The sequence below is a fragment of the Talpa occidentalis genome, unplaced genomic scaffold (assembly GCF_014898055.3).
Source record: "Talpa occidentalis isolate TD23 unplaced genomic scaffold, MPIMG_talOcc4v2.1 talOcc4.5, whole genome shotgun sequence".
Taxonomy (NCBI): domain Eukaryota; kingdom Metazoa; phylum Chordata; class Mammalia; order Eulipotyphla; family Talpidae; genus Talpa; species Talpa occidentalis.
The window spans coordinates 126,714,662-126,728,695 of record NW_023604861.1 but is presented as its reverse complement, the minus strand read 5'-3'; the positions used below and the strand labels follow the sequence as shown (position 1 = coordinate 126,728,695).

The following is a 14,034-nucleotide window of genomic DNA, read 5'->3' as shown; positions in this document are numbered from 1 at the left end:
CTAAGAGGCTATGAGACAGTCTTCTAGCGATAAGCAGCCCTCCTGACTGGTTCTGGAAGCTTCCAAGCTAGAGGAATGATGTTAGGGCAGGGCCAGTGGAATGGATTCCTGTGACTTGTTACATCCTGACTAAGGGTCTTGACAGGGGTCAGACTCAGAGCAGCTGAACCCCTGCCCTAACTGGTCCTGGGCCCCCAGTTTGGGTACCGTCACCCAGTAAGACACAGGGTAGGGTACTTGGTAACCCCATTTAAGACTGAAAATACAAACAATAGCAAGAAGAAATCCCCAGTAAACATCAAGAAAATTCAAAAGAGAAAAGCTGCCAGATGTGGGGCTTTTCTGAGCTATAGATTAGACCCGGCACTTATGGAGAACAGTGAGGATGGGTGGTGTTTTTCTGCGCCTGTGCGCTGGAGGCACACAGTCAGTGGGCAAAATTGGGCCCTTCCTTTCTTAGCTCTGGATTCAGTAACCCCTCTTAGGGCAATCATTTGAAATGTGGTAAAATATTTTAAACAATGAGGTTCGGTGTAGCTTTCTATTGAAGACAGAAAACTCAAACAACTTAAATGACCAATTGGAGAGGAGTTTACAAAGTTCTTAAGACAGTTTATCATGCAGCCACCAACATGTTATGATAATGATACTGGAATAATAAAGGAATGATTAGGAAATGAACCAGTGAAACAGGAAAATGCTTAGGATAGAATGTTGGGGGTGGCGTGGGGACCAATTCAATTACACTCACAATAGGGTCTTAATTCTCTTATGTATCATGCATAGAAGAAAGGAAGACAACAATGCCGATAATGGTTATCTTTGAGAGGTGACTGGAAGGGTAAATCTTCTTTATAGATTTCTATAATTATCATGTTTTATTTTATAATTGAAAAAAGTTGATTAAAATAAGGATAAAAAAGGAATTCAGGCTGAAATAAATGGCCAGGAAGGGCGCTCCCTGCCTTGGGCCAAGCTGACTCTGGGTCAGTGTATGAGGACTAGGTGCCCTCCCTGAGCTATTACTCAACTTCCCCTGTGGGTTTCCAGAGAGCATAGCCCCCTTGGGCGCCCATAGAGCCCAGTGGCTGTGTGCTTCTTCCCCGACCCCCACCCTCCTGTAAGTGGCTGAGTCCTGGATTCTACCTCATCAGTTCTTGGCATATCTTTGGGTTCATATCTTAGGCTCAGGCTGGAACAAACCCAGCTGAACAACTGGCATCCTAGGGATGAAGCCCAGGTGGTATTGGGAACAGGGAGTCTGGAAATCTCTGGGATGAGCCAGAAGACATGGTTTCCTGGGCTCACAGCCACCAACACAAGAAGGTAGCCAGCCAGGAGTTGTATGAAGAGTAGAAGTGGGCTCCCTCCTGCCTTTTGATGGACAAATGCATCCCTCACCCCCACACTGTCCTCTCCGTGCCCAGGAGCTGGGCTTCTCAGGGCCTGAGTCTGCCCACCCTTTTCCTTACAGGATCCGAATGTCCGGCATAAAAGGCCTGCAAGGGGTGGTGAGGAAGACGGTGAACGATGAACTGCAGGCCAATATCTGGGAACCACAGCACATGGACAAGATCGTCCCATCACTGCTTTTCAATCTGCAGCACGTGGAGGAGGCTGAGAGGTAAAAGGGGCAGGTGGGGCAGGTGCAGGCTGCTCTGGCTGCTTGGGCACCACAGGACCTGGGTGGGTTGGTGACACTCAGCTACCAGGCCAGGGAGCTCTGCTTTGTGGCTTGTTGTGCAGAGAGCCCAAGGCTTGCTCCCTAATAGCCTGGGGTCTGGCCTTCAGCCAGCCAGCCACAGCCTTAAGGTCTGTGCTCACGAAGGAAGGACAAGCCAGGCTCCACGGGGGGATGTGTGTGCAGATAAGAACACAAAGAACCAAGAGTCCAGTTACCTTTGTCCCTCTGGCAGCAACAGGCCAAGGAGGTTTTCAAATGCCTATCAATGGCCGCCGTTGCTGAGGATTTTCCCTCCCTGACCTTGCTTCCTTCCTCACTTCCCAATGGTATTTCAGGCCTTTGTGTTTCTGCCTCACCAGCCAGCAGCCACTCCACACTAGTTACTGGGTTTTAATCTGGGAGTTCCCAAACACAGGACTCATCCTGTGCCTGCCTCGCTGTCCCCTGTGAAATGGGGTGGAGGCGTAGGTCCTGCTGCTGTCCGCCTTGCTGTGCGTGATGTGCCTTAAAGAGACTGGATTGGCGCCTGTGCGGCCAGAAAGTCAGTGTGCCCTCTGCTGGCTGTCTCTGGAACAGCACCTCACTGACCCGTGAGATCAGTGAGACCTGCTGCCCCTGGGCTCCTGTGCCCCCACCTGGCTCCTGGCACGTGGGCGCCTTCGTCCCTCCTTCTGTGAGTCACACCTGAGCCAACCACGTTGCCTTGTCTTTTCCCCTTCCGCCTTCTCTCTCCCACTTTATTTTGCTTTCTCCTCCTCTCCCTGCCTCCTGCTTGTCATACCCATCCCCCTTTCCTCGCAAAGTTTTAGGGACATGGAGATACTTGTGCTCTCTGCCCTCAGCACTCAGGGTATCAGTGTTGACAGAAGGAAATATAACCCCCCTCCCGTGATCTTCCTCCACCCTGGGCTTCTTCACCTCATTAAATTTCCGAGCTAGGGCAGCCAGCCACTGCTCTGTAGAAACCAGGCAAGCACAAGGCCCGAGCCCTGGCTTTGCCTTCCAACCTTCACCCGCCGGCCGTGTGTCTCCACAGTCGGTCCCCCTCGCCCCTCCAAGCACCAGAGAAAGAAAAGGAGAACCCAGCCGAGCTGGCCGAGAGGTGCCTTCGGGAACTGCTGGGCCGGGCGGCCTTTGGCAACATTAAAAATGCCATCAAGCCTGTTCTCATGTGAGTGCCCCCACCCCGACCTCCACCCCGACTGCCCCAGGTCCCGGCACCTGCTTGCTGCCGCTGGGAGGAGGGAGGTGCTGTTGCAGTGGCGGGCTGTGGCCACGCCAGTTTCTACTCTGCACCGGTGCTCCCTGCAGCGTGACAGCAAAGGCTACCACACAGGGGCCACGCGCAGCTGGGGAGGGGAGGTGACAGGAGAGCACCCAGGCTGAAGGGAGGTGCCCAGCTTCATTCCTGTGTTCACAGTTACAGAACCTTGACCGAGCGCCCACTTGGGCTGGGAGTGCCTGGGGGGTCCCTCCTGCTTCTCTCCCTTCACTCACCTGGTGGCTGTAGGAGGGGCTGGGTCCCTCGGGAGATGCCCCTCTCTTGTCTCTCCTCCCTAACATCACTAGGCACTTCCTAGTTGGCGCCCATGTTTTCTCCCTCGCAGACACCTGGATAACCATTCTCTCTGGGAACCAAAGGTGTTCGCCATCCGTTGCTTTAAAATCATCATGTACTCAATTCAGGTACAGTGGTGCTCCAGTGCAGCGTGGCCCCCCGGCCGGGGTGCCTCTGGGAACAGGATGGTGCACTAGGGGAGAAAGCTGGGAGGCCCTCCTTGTCTGAGCCAGTGCTGCTTAGCCTGCCTGTGGAGAGGAGCCAATGCGGTTTTATTTCTACTGTGTCACAGACCGATCCTTTATAAGATACATTTAAAAGGAATTCCTAAATAAAGAACTCATGCAAAATACAAGCCCACAGGTCACGCTTGGCTGCCATGGCATGGTCCTACTGCTTCCTACCCTCTATTTCTGCACTTAATCTCCATGGAAACGTGGTGCCTCCGAGAGATCTGTTTCCAGACCACCGGCCCCCCTGAGCAGCACTGGGCTAAGCTAGGTGGTCCTCACTGGGGCTGGAGAAAATGAACGACAGTATTTTAAAATTGACTTTTAACCCATTTGAAGTGAAAGGGCGTGGGGAATGTGCAGAAATGCGGGACCTCACTGGGATTTGCCCCTGCTCCAAGTTAGGCCAAGGCGGGAGGGGGAAAGGAGCCGGGTGTTTGGGTGCCCACTGGCCTGCAGCCTCACTGTTGTCCACCGGCCTCTGGGGCCAGGTGAGGGCTGCCTGGCTCCGAGGCCACGTGGGGGTGGCCGTTTGGGGCCCAGCACGTCTTCCTCCCCCCAGCCGCAGCACTCCCACCTGGTTATCCAGCAGCTCCTGAGTCACCTGGATGCCAACAGCCGCAGCGCGGCCACGGTGCGGGCCGGCATCGTGGAGGTCCTGTCGGAAGCAGCGGTCATCGCCGCCACCGGCTCTGTTGGTGAGGGGCCCTGCGCGAGCGGTGGAGGCTGGGGACACGCTGTGGACAAAGAACTGCCCTCGGCGTGGGGCTGCCTCCCCTTAGAGAAGGGCGAGGCACCCGAGGGAGATGCCAGAACCAGAGAAGCAGGTGGCAGGTGGGGGGCAGAGGAAGCCCCCGGCTGGAAGGGCGCCTGGGCCGGCCGGGTGATGCAGGGCAGGGGGGGAGCGCAGGGCGCAGCCCTGGACTTCAGGCCTCCACTTGTGCGACAGGGCCCACGGTGCTGGAGATGTTCAACACTCTCCTGAGGCAACTGCGCCTCAGCATCGACTATGCCCTGACGGGGAGCTACGATGGGGCGATCAGCCTGGGCACCAAGATCATCAAGGAGCACGAAGAGCGCATGTTCCAGGAGGCTGTCATCAAGACCATAGGTGGGACCCGGGAGGGGTGGGGCCCGGGAGGGGTGGCAGATACTTGAGGAGGAGGAACAGAGTTAGGAAATCTGGAGGGAGGGACAAAGGCACAATCCAGGCCTTGGGGGGGATCGTCCTCCGCTCATATCATGTTATTCATGATCATTGGGGTAGGTGGGGTCAGGCCACAGCACACACACCTCAGGGACTGTCCTGGGCCTAAGAGAACACACAGAACAATCTCGGGGGGCTGCTCAGCCTGGACTTCAGATCAAAGATTGAAAGAGGTGAACTCTCCCGGCATCCCGGCCCCCGCTGAAGCTTCCAGCCTAAAGCCTCCACTTTGGAGAGAAAGGAAGGGGCAAAGGTAGAAGGTAGGGGAGAAAATGTGTCCGCACTTGCCCTGGCAGAGAACCATTTAGTCCACCCATAGGTACGTGAGGGCTCAGCACTTCCACAGCCTGCCTTCCTGGCTCCCTGCAGCTGCTCTCCGTCCCAGACACCGTCCACAGCCCTGGGAGTCATCCAGTTTCTCCCTGGGCCTCGGTGTCTCTAGAGGAGCAGTCCTCACTCTTCATAGCAGTTTGCTCAGCTGAAGGGCTAGACTCATCAACCCAACCCCCATCTTTTTCCTTTTTCCATAGGTTCCTTTGCCAGCACGTTGCCTACTTACCAGCGCTCAGAGGTGATCCTCTTCATTATGAGCAAGGTCCCGCTGCCTTCCCTGCACCACGCCATGGAGACAGGGCGGACGGGGTGAGTCTACCTCTCTGTCCTCTCCCTCCTTCCTCTCCTAGCTTCCCCGTCCCGTCTTCAGACTCTCCCCTTTCTCCACCTGGACTTTCCTGGTTCCGTCCTCACTTCCCGTCGCTTTCTACTCTCAGCTCCCTCAGCAGCCTTTAGTGGGGCCCTTGGATCCCACAACAGTCCCTCAGTCTGCTCCACCAATAACCCCCCCCCATTTTGGGGAGAGCCATTACTGCCCTGCTCTGCTCCCTGGCTCTGAGAGCCACTGTCCTACGTGATCTAGCAAGATGAGCCTCCTGGAGGACCTAATCAGCAGAGAGGACTGAGCAGGCAAGCATGGAGTTTCTGCCCATGTCACCATCCTGCTGGGTATTTGTGTCTCTGGTCTACAGGGAGAACAGGAACCGGCTGACCCAGATTATGCTGCTGAAATCCCTCCTGCAAGTAAGTGTCTCTTGTCCCCATTCCTGCTCTGTCTCTCCAAGAGGCAGCGGCTTCCAAAGAACCACAAGAAGGCGGCCACATACAGTCATCCCGATGGCGTACTGCACAACTACGCCCAGTCACAGGGGTGCGCAAGGCACTGAAATCCAGCCTGTGTTCTGCTCATTAGCCAGAATGGGCGCCCACAGAGCTGGATCATCCCGGTAGGCAGTGCCCCTATTTCTAATTTTCACCAAGTCTACCAGCTACTGGTAGACGTGTCGCTCCAACACTGTCTCTGTATTACAGTGGAATCTACTGGCATTTGCCCATTTCTCCTCCATGTACCACCCTGGATCCTTCCCCCCCTGTTTGCATGGCCCTTCTTCACGCCTCAGTCGCTAGTCACCACCGTTCCCTTCATCCATGCTTTACTTACCTCTCGCTTATGTCCCTGAAGCCATCCCTAAACTCTAGATTCATTGTTCCTACAATGCCATTCCTCTGACCAACTTGTTAAAATATATAGATTCCCTAGAGATTTTGAGCTGTCAGTCTGAGTGGGGGCCGGGAATCTGCATTCAAAGCCAACTCCCCAGGGGCTCTTAGGTAGGACCCTGCGTCACCTCTGGACATCTGACACCCAGGTGATTCTCATTGTGCCTCTTGCCTCCATCAGTCCTCACCTGTCACAAACATAGCCCCAGTTCCTTCCAAGAAATGCTGATCCCCACATTACTCCTTGCTGAAGAATAGTTCTCAGTTTTCAGTTAATTTGCCTCCAGATTTCAAACTTCTCAGACTGAAATTGGAAGGTCCCTGGTCCCTTTTCCCCCATCAGTCTCCCCTCCTCATCTCTCTGCCCTGTGTCTGTTCCAGGCATGCTGAGCTATGCAGCCCTCTCCCTCCGCCCCCTGCTCCTCCCACCCCCCACCCAGCCTTTGCCTTTCATGGTCCTCTGCTTTCTAAAGGCTTTGGTGCTGACACTGCCCCAGCTAGTGACCTGCTTCGTCTGCGTACACCTGCCATCTCTTTGCTGGGTTTACCATCGTTATGGTTACAGTTTGGGGTACACTCAGATATATCCCACTTCCGGGAGCTTTAATGTTTACTGCTGGTGCCTCCAGGCTTTGCTGGACCCTCAGAGGGCCAGCACTGCTAAGCACAGCCAACCTGGGCTCCCCTGCAGGTGTCCACAGGTTTCCAGTGCAACAACATGATGTCAGCCCTGCCCAGCAACTTCCTTGACCGCCTGCTCTCCACGGCCCTCATGGAGGACGCAGAGATCCGTCTATTCGTTCTAGAGATTCTGATCAGTTTCATTGATCGTCATGGCAACCGCCACAAGTTCTCTACCATCAGGTGAACTTGGAGTCTCCATTTCAGTTGATGTGTAATGGGGGAGAAGACTCCCGAGAGGGCCTCACACCAGGTGGGAGGACAGTTTGGATGTCCAGTGAGACCCCTGGAGTCCTGCCAGGGGAGGAGAGAGAGGGGTTGGGGCTCAGGGACATGGATTGGAGATTTGGAAGATGAGGAGCAGCTACTAAAGGGAGTTTTCAGGTGGGAAGGAAAGAAGCGGGTACAGGGTCGTCAATAGAGACTGGGCAGATGTCAGAGAAAGAAAGGGAAGAAGAGAAAAATCTGGATCAATGTTTACGAAAAGAGGAGAGGAATTTGAGAACTTGGGAGAGAGTGGAGCTTGGCTTAAGAACCAGGGCTGGAGGGCTCTGGGAGGGAGCTGGCCCAGGTGGGGGTCTGTGGAACAGGTAAGGGTGTTGGATAAAATGACGACACCATGTGAGCTCTGAGTGGCCTCATACAAGGGCTAAGGTGGCCCTGGGCTCTCATCACCCCTCCAGCACCCTTGGTGACATCTCTGTCCTGAAGCTGAAAGTGGACAAGTGCTCCCGACAGGACACTGTCTTCATGAAGAAGGTTAGCAAGCACAGCCTCAAGACACAGTGAGCCCCGGGCGGGTCAGGTCAGGGTTGGGCCCCACCTTCCAGTGCCCCAGCCATCAGCCACCACTGCCACCAGAGCCTGCCTCCTCCCACTCTGTGCTTACTTAGGATGACCCGCCAACCCCTGGGGGGGTCAAGCCCCCTAGATCATCCTCACTCCCAGGCCTGGTGAGCCAGCCTGAGTCCATCAACTGAGATCTGCTTGTAAAACTAGATCTGGGCAGCAGCTTCTGCCGCAGCTTCAGGGGGCCCATCTCTCCCTAAACGCAGTTCCTGGAGGGGCTCACTTCCACAGGGTCTCCCTGAGGGTGGAAGTGGGGTACACACATCTATCCCCCCCCTTTCAGACTGGCCTTCCTCCCTTCTTGCCTCTCCTGTCCCCACCCTGCCCTTTTTCTGCCCTTACTCCCACCACAGCACTCCCAGCAGCTCTATCGACACATCTACCTGAGCTGTAAGGCGGAATCGAATATCCAGAAGCACTATGAGGCTCTCTACGGCTTGCTGGCGCTCATCAGCATCGAGCTGGCCAACGAGGAGGTGGTGGTGGACCTCATCCGCCTGGTGCTGGCTGTTCAGGTGGGGCCGGCGTGGACAGCACAGAAGGGTCGGGCTCAGGCAGGGGGACCTGTTTGGGCCAAGCACTGATGAGAGGGCCAAGCGGCAACAGGTTAGTTGTTATGGCGCCTCGGTGGCCATCGCTCCACGGAGACCACAGCCATGGTCCTGTTGGTGGAACCACCAAGGGATGCTTCATCCATCAACTTCAGCCTATCTTCAGACTAAAGGAGGGACACAGGGAACAGGCCCTGTCTAAAACATGTCTGAGCCCCAAATATTTTAAGTGTCTTGCAGGGAGGGGCTGGATAGAACCCCAAGGATTTCCGAGAGGGTGCTTATAAGCTCTGAGTGATCCCAGAACAAATCTAAAGATCACTTAGTTCCCACACCTGCCTTGCTTCAGAGCCTTAAACACTTATGACAAATACTTTGTTCCCAGTTCTGTCCCCACATCCAGGGCCTAGAGATTCCCAAGCCTCCCCGGTGACTTGGGCAGCCAATGAGGCTTTGGGGGTCTGTCTGGGAGGCAGTTTACTGCCAAGGATGCTGGGAATCCAGTGGGTCTTTCAGGCCTCAAAGGTCAGGGTCTGCGAGTCCTGCAGCCAGATGGGCATCACCATCTGAACGGAGGCCTAGGAATTCAGTAGTGCCATCCCAGACCATGTGCTTGGCAGTGCTCAGGGCCGCACGGCAAGTTTTATAAACCAATATTACCTCAATAACCTTTATTAAAAAAAAAAAAAAAGAAGAGCCCTGAACAATCAGCCCTGATGCTAGGATCGTCTTCACTCTGCTCACCCACAAGAGCTAGAATTTGAGATTCCTTTGTGTCCCAGTTCCCTCGTAACCCCCACACCTTTTTCAACATGTGAACCCAGCTTAGCAAGCCAAGCCAGTCCTCAAAAACTCACCCCAGGTCTTTAGTGAAGGAAACAGCCTCCTAGTGCTGGGGTTCGTGGCAAAGTGTGGGCAGTCACGGTGTCTAAGCTGGAGCTGCAGAGCGGGCACTGGACGCCATCACCGCCACATTCAAGAATTTAAGAGCCTTCTGCTCATAGATTGTTCTAGGGACCTCTCATTCCAGCTTTAACATGGATAATTTCCTTGCCCCAGGAAGTCTGGGGCAAATGCTAGAAAAGGCTCAGTCTAGAGAAGTGAGCCATCTCTAAAGAAGGGGTGGGGGCATGGAGGGTGGGCACCGGTTTAGCTTGTCAGGGAGAAACTCTCAAGGCCCATCTTTGTCGCTCCAGGACGTGGCCCAGGTCAACGAGGAGAACTTGCCCGTGTACAACCGCTGTGCCCTCTACGCGCTGGGCGCCGCCTACCTGAACCTCATCAGCCAGCTCACTACGGTGCCCGCCTTCTGCCAGCACATCCACGAGGTGGGTTCCTCAAGACCTGGAGAGCCGGGGAGGGCCATGACTGGGGTGTCCTTAGAACTCTCCCTTCTTTGCCTGCCCCCCGTGCTTAGTATAGGTGGAGGGCAAGTGCTGACATAGGAACTCGTCAGGTGAGAAGTCACTGGCACGCCTCATTAAGTGGTCGATAATGCTCCAGTATTACCTAATACCGAGTATGATCAAATGCTGTCAGATGTCAGAAAAAGACATTTGAAAACATGCTGGAGTATTTGCAGGTAGAATATGATGCCTACGACGGACTGTAAAATACTAGCAAAACAAGCTATAACAAAATAAAAGGCTCCCCAATTTCAGCTGGCTGGCAGACTGGGGGGGCATGGAAGAGGGTGCTGAGCACTGTGCCAAAGACCTCCCCAAGGGAGGCAGGTCCTTTCAAGCCTCAGGGATGATGAGGGAGTGCAGGAAAGTCAGTGCCCGGACAACCTCATTGTGAAAATAGCGGCAGCATTGCGTGTGCACCTCCTGCACACACGTGCGTGCCAACTGTGCCCCGATTTCTCACATTCACCATTCTCATCAGAAGTTTGCAAAGGAGACAGGGACACTGAAGATGTCCTGTCCATCCGGGAGGTTTTGCAGTGGGCTTGGGAAGTGGCGCGCCTGCACTCCCTTTTTCATGTTTAAATAGGAAACAGGACTGTCTCCCAGGAGCAAGACGCCGCAACCTCTGGGGGCTCGGCTCCCTGCACGGGGAGGACATGCAGGGCATGTTGGTGGCAATGGGTTCCTCGGGGTGCTCTGCGTAGTGCTGCTGAGCTGGCTCTCCCTCAGCCCGGCTGCAGGGTGCTCCACCGCATGGTGCGGGGGGAGGAAACACTGAGAGGACCCAACTCTGACAGGATTCCTTCCCAACTCCAGGTGATAGAGACCAGGAAGAAGGAGGCTCCGTACATGCTCCCCGAGGACGTGTTTGTGGAGAAGCCCAGGTGAGGAGACACACGCGTGCTCAAAGCCACCCAAAGCAGCTGAGGAAGAAGACAGGGGGTCTGAGGACAGGGGCTTAGTCTCCTCTGGGCTCAAGGGCAGAAAGTGGACCCTGCCTGGGACTCTGAAGCCCTGGGTCAAGGTCCACCCCCTCACCTGACGGAAAGTCACGCCTGGCGCAGGCACTGAGCTGTCCCTGAGGGTTGGATGTGATGTGAGTGTGTGACTCAGCCTCCGGGGGGCTCTCTGGCCAGACCCTGGGACTGCATCCTGGGGGAGTTGTTCCTGATGAGAAGCTGGACCCCAGGGGCATCAGTACCACTTCAGCATCAGCGGCACTGCAGGAAAAAACATCCTAAAGAAACGAAATGTCCAACAGTGAGGAATTAAGACTCACCCGCACAGTAGACGTCTGGGAGACGGGCACGCATGCAAAGTAGTCGCTGCAAGAGAGGTGGATGGGATGGATGACAGCCCAGGTAGGCGGGGCAGGCAGAGTGTGTGTGTGGATATGGGTGCGTGGATGTGGCTGAAGGATTCTGCCCCTCTCCAGAAAGGATGCACGCTTCTCCAGAAAGTGGAACTGGGGATGATTCCTTTTTCTTTTGCTTCTCTGTCATTTGAATAATGAGCATTAGTTCTGTAACAAGGAACGTCACTGGGAAATCATCCCGCTACCCTGCATTCTAACTCGTCTCTTCCCTCTGTTGATGTCCAGGCTGTCTCAAAACCTTGAAGGAGTGGTGATTGAGTTTCTCTTCCGCCAGAGCAAGATCAGTGAAGTCCTGGGGGGCAGTGGCTACAATGCAGACAGGCTCTGCCTGCCCTACATCCCTCAGCTGACAGGTAAGCACTCAGGCCAAGGGCTTCCAAGCCTGCCTCTGGCTATTGGCCAGGAAGGCCCTGAGTGTCAGCAACTTGTAGGCTACCTTCCATGGCACCCTGGATGTCACAGAAGGTTCTGAGAGGCACAGTAGGCATCTTTGGTGAGAGTCTTGATTTTCCCACGCTCTCCTCGTGGACACAGGATCCTTGGAAGTAACTGGCCCACAAGACAGCCTGGCCTGTGGATGGGAGAGCCCTACTGTGCTGGAAAGGGCACAGAATCAGAGGCCCAGTTGTCTGCAGCTTCTTGAAAAGTCTTGGACAAGTCTCTTGGAATCTCTGAGTTTGTCTCCTTGGGACTTAAAAATTGGGATGTTAGCCCCACTGCCTGAGGGGGCTGACGTAGGGGGCACGTGAGCTGATGGAGGCAGCAGCATTTAGTAAACGCCACGCTAGTGGCAGCTCTTAGCCAGTGACACAGCTGGGATGTGGGAGAAGCTTTCTGGTCATGAGCAACTCCAGTGTGTGCTCATCAGTCATTTCAGAGTCTTGGCCTCAGGAGCAAAACTCAGCACTCTGAGGTGGGCAGAGAATGTCTGCGGCTCCAACTGTGGCTCAGTGTGCACCGTGGGCCAGGCAGAGGGTTGGGGGTTAGAGCTGGAGGCGTGACCCTGCCTGGATCTCAGTGGGGGCTGGGAACTCCAGCTCCGGGCTTCTCCTTCCCCAGATGAGGACCGCCTGTCCAAGAGGAAGAGCATTGGAGAAACCATCTCCTTGCAGGTGGAGGTGGAGTCCAGGAACAGCCCAGAGAAAGAGGAGGTGAGTGTCCTACTTTTGATACGCTGTTCGCGGGGAGCCTGAGGTCCCCCAGGCGAAGGGGCTCCTTCTCTCTCCAGGGCAGTCCATGCGCCAGACCCCTTATCTGCATTATACGTTCTCAGATAATTCCTGTTTCTTTCTTACTCTCATCATATATATTCCCATCTGGAAAGATCCTTTGTCTCTCTCTCTCTCTTCCTCTCTCTCCCTCTCTCTCTCTCTCTCTCTCTCTCTCACACACACACACACACACACACACACACACACACACACACACACACCATGAGGAAGCCATAAAATTGCTTGAAAGACTCCCCATTCGTGATGGAAACAGACATGCTCCTTGTTGGAAACGGAAGGCCCAACATGAGAAATGAGGGGAAGAAAAGCTCATGGTGTTTCCTGCACATGCAGCAGTGACTGTGCTTTTTTATAGAGAGAGCTGCAGCTGAACGCCCTCCCTTCCCTCTCCTCTTGAGGGCCATGAGCTCAGTGTCTGCTCATATTCACCTATGCTCTCTCCCCTGCCGTTCTTCTGTCTCAGAAAATAAAGCAAACAGGGCCTCCCTGGTGGCGCAGCGGGTTGAGCGCAGCGCTGTGGGGCTGTCCGCAGCTTCTGCAGCATGGGTTCGATTCCCAGCCGGCCAGGGAGAGTCCCACATGGCGCAGCAGACCTCTCCTGTCTCGCCCGCTGCTCCCCTCAGCAGTGTACTTTGGTCCGTCTGCCTGTTCTGCTCCCTGCTTTGTCTCTGGTGAATCCTCTCACCCTCCCACGCCTTTGGCCTGTGCCCCAGTTCTTGTATAAATAAATCTTTAAAAAAAAAAATTAAGCAAATATACCCAACGAGTAAGAGAGAACAAGGAATCAGAGTGGGAACACCAACTTTACTTCCTCAAATGAGAAGAAACAGGGGAAGGTCACGGAGGCCACGGAGCCAGGAGGGCGCCCAAGCCAGGTGTGGCTGTTTTAGAGGTGACTTTCCCCAGGAAGGGGGATACACAGAGGCAAGGGGGAAGCCTCACCTCAGCAGGAAGTGGGGAGGATGCACACCTGGGTGAGATGGGGACTTGGGGTCTCTCGGCACAGACACCCCAGCATCCCCCAGTTTCTGCCCTTCCGGGCTGGGGTAGCCATGGAGCTCAGAGTCGGCGCTGAGCCTTTCCCCAGAGGTGATTGGAGCAAGAAGTCTTGGGGGTCAAAATCAAGCCTCCCTGACACTGTGACCTCAACCACTTGGGCAAATTGTTGCTCATTCTCCCACATCACCCCGATCCCCTCCACGTCTTTGCTAGCACCGACGCCCACGTCTGGTTCTCCCTTCCCTGCACCTCTGCTGCGTGAGTCACCCACACTGAAGACTGGCTTGTGCTCCGTTCCTCCACAAGCCCCCCTCTATCTGCCCTTGCCTGGTGATCTTTCCTGTCGCCACCACGTGGTTCCCTTGTGCCTTGCACCGGAAATCTGATGGTGCGGCCCGGGGCTGGCGAAGATGCATGCTCAGGGTGACTGACAGCCCAGCACAGTTCTCTCTTGTGTGTGACTCCCGCGCTGCCACGTTGTGCGATCTCCCCTAAATGATGACATCTTGCACGTAGCTGGTGCTCGCTTAGTGTTTGTTGAACGGCTTTATTCCACATCTGCACCTCTGTCCTTTCCTACTCATACATCACATGCCGGCCAAAGCACAGCAAGTACAGCTCAGTGCATTTTCACAAAAGGAGTGTACTCACCCCCAGCTTGGGGAGGACAGCACAGTCACTGCCCAGGAGCCCCCACCCTGCCCT

At 55.0% G+C, this 14,034-nt stretch overlaps 1 protein-coding gene across 2 annotated transcripts in view; it reads left to right on the top strand.

The window, feature by feature from the left end:
- EFR3B (EFR3 homolog B) overlaps window positions 1-14,034 on the top strand; it is a 46,913-nt gene that overhangs the window by 24,758 nt on the left and 8,121 nt on the right. Inside the window, exons 5-18 of one of the 2 annotated variants that reach the window (XM_037528409.2) lie at window positions 1,475-1,624; window positions 2,721-2,855; window positions 3,292-3,370; window positions 4,062-4,170; window positions 4,422-4,583; window positions 5,210-5,321; window positions 5,705-5,756; window positions 6,925-7,097; window positions 7,598-7,673; window positions 8,117-8,278; window positions 9,511-9,642; window positions 10,540-10,607; window positions 11,324-11,451; window positions 12,158-12,249. In XM_037528409.2, coding sequence (XP_037384306.1) covers window positions 1,475-1,624; window positions 2,721-2,855; window positions 3,292-3,370; window positions 4,062-4,170; window positions 4,422-4,583; window positions 5,210-5,321; window positions 5,705-5,756; window positions 6,925-7,097; window positions 7,598-7,673; window positions 8,117-8,278; window positions 9,511-9,642; window positions 10,540-10,607; window positions 11,324-11,451; window positions 12,158-12,249 — 1,630 coding nt within the window. Of the gene's footprint in view, window positions 1-1,474; window positions 1,625-2,720; window positions 2,856-3,291; window positions 3,371-4,034; window positions 4,171-4,421; window positions 4,584-5,209; window positions 5,322-5,704; window positions 5,757-6,924; window positions 7,098-7,597; window positions 7,674-8,116; window positions 8,279-9,510; window positions 9,643-10,539; window positions 10,608-11,323; window positions 11,452-12,157; window positions 12,250-14,034 lie in introns of both variants that reach the window. The other variant, XM_037528408.2, reaches the window with a different exon arrangement.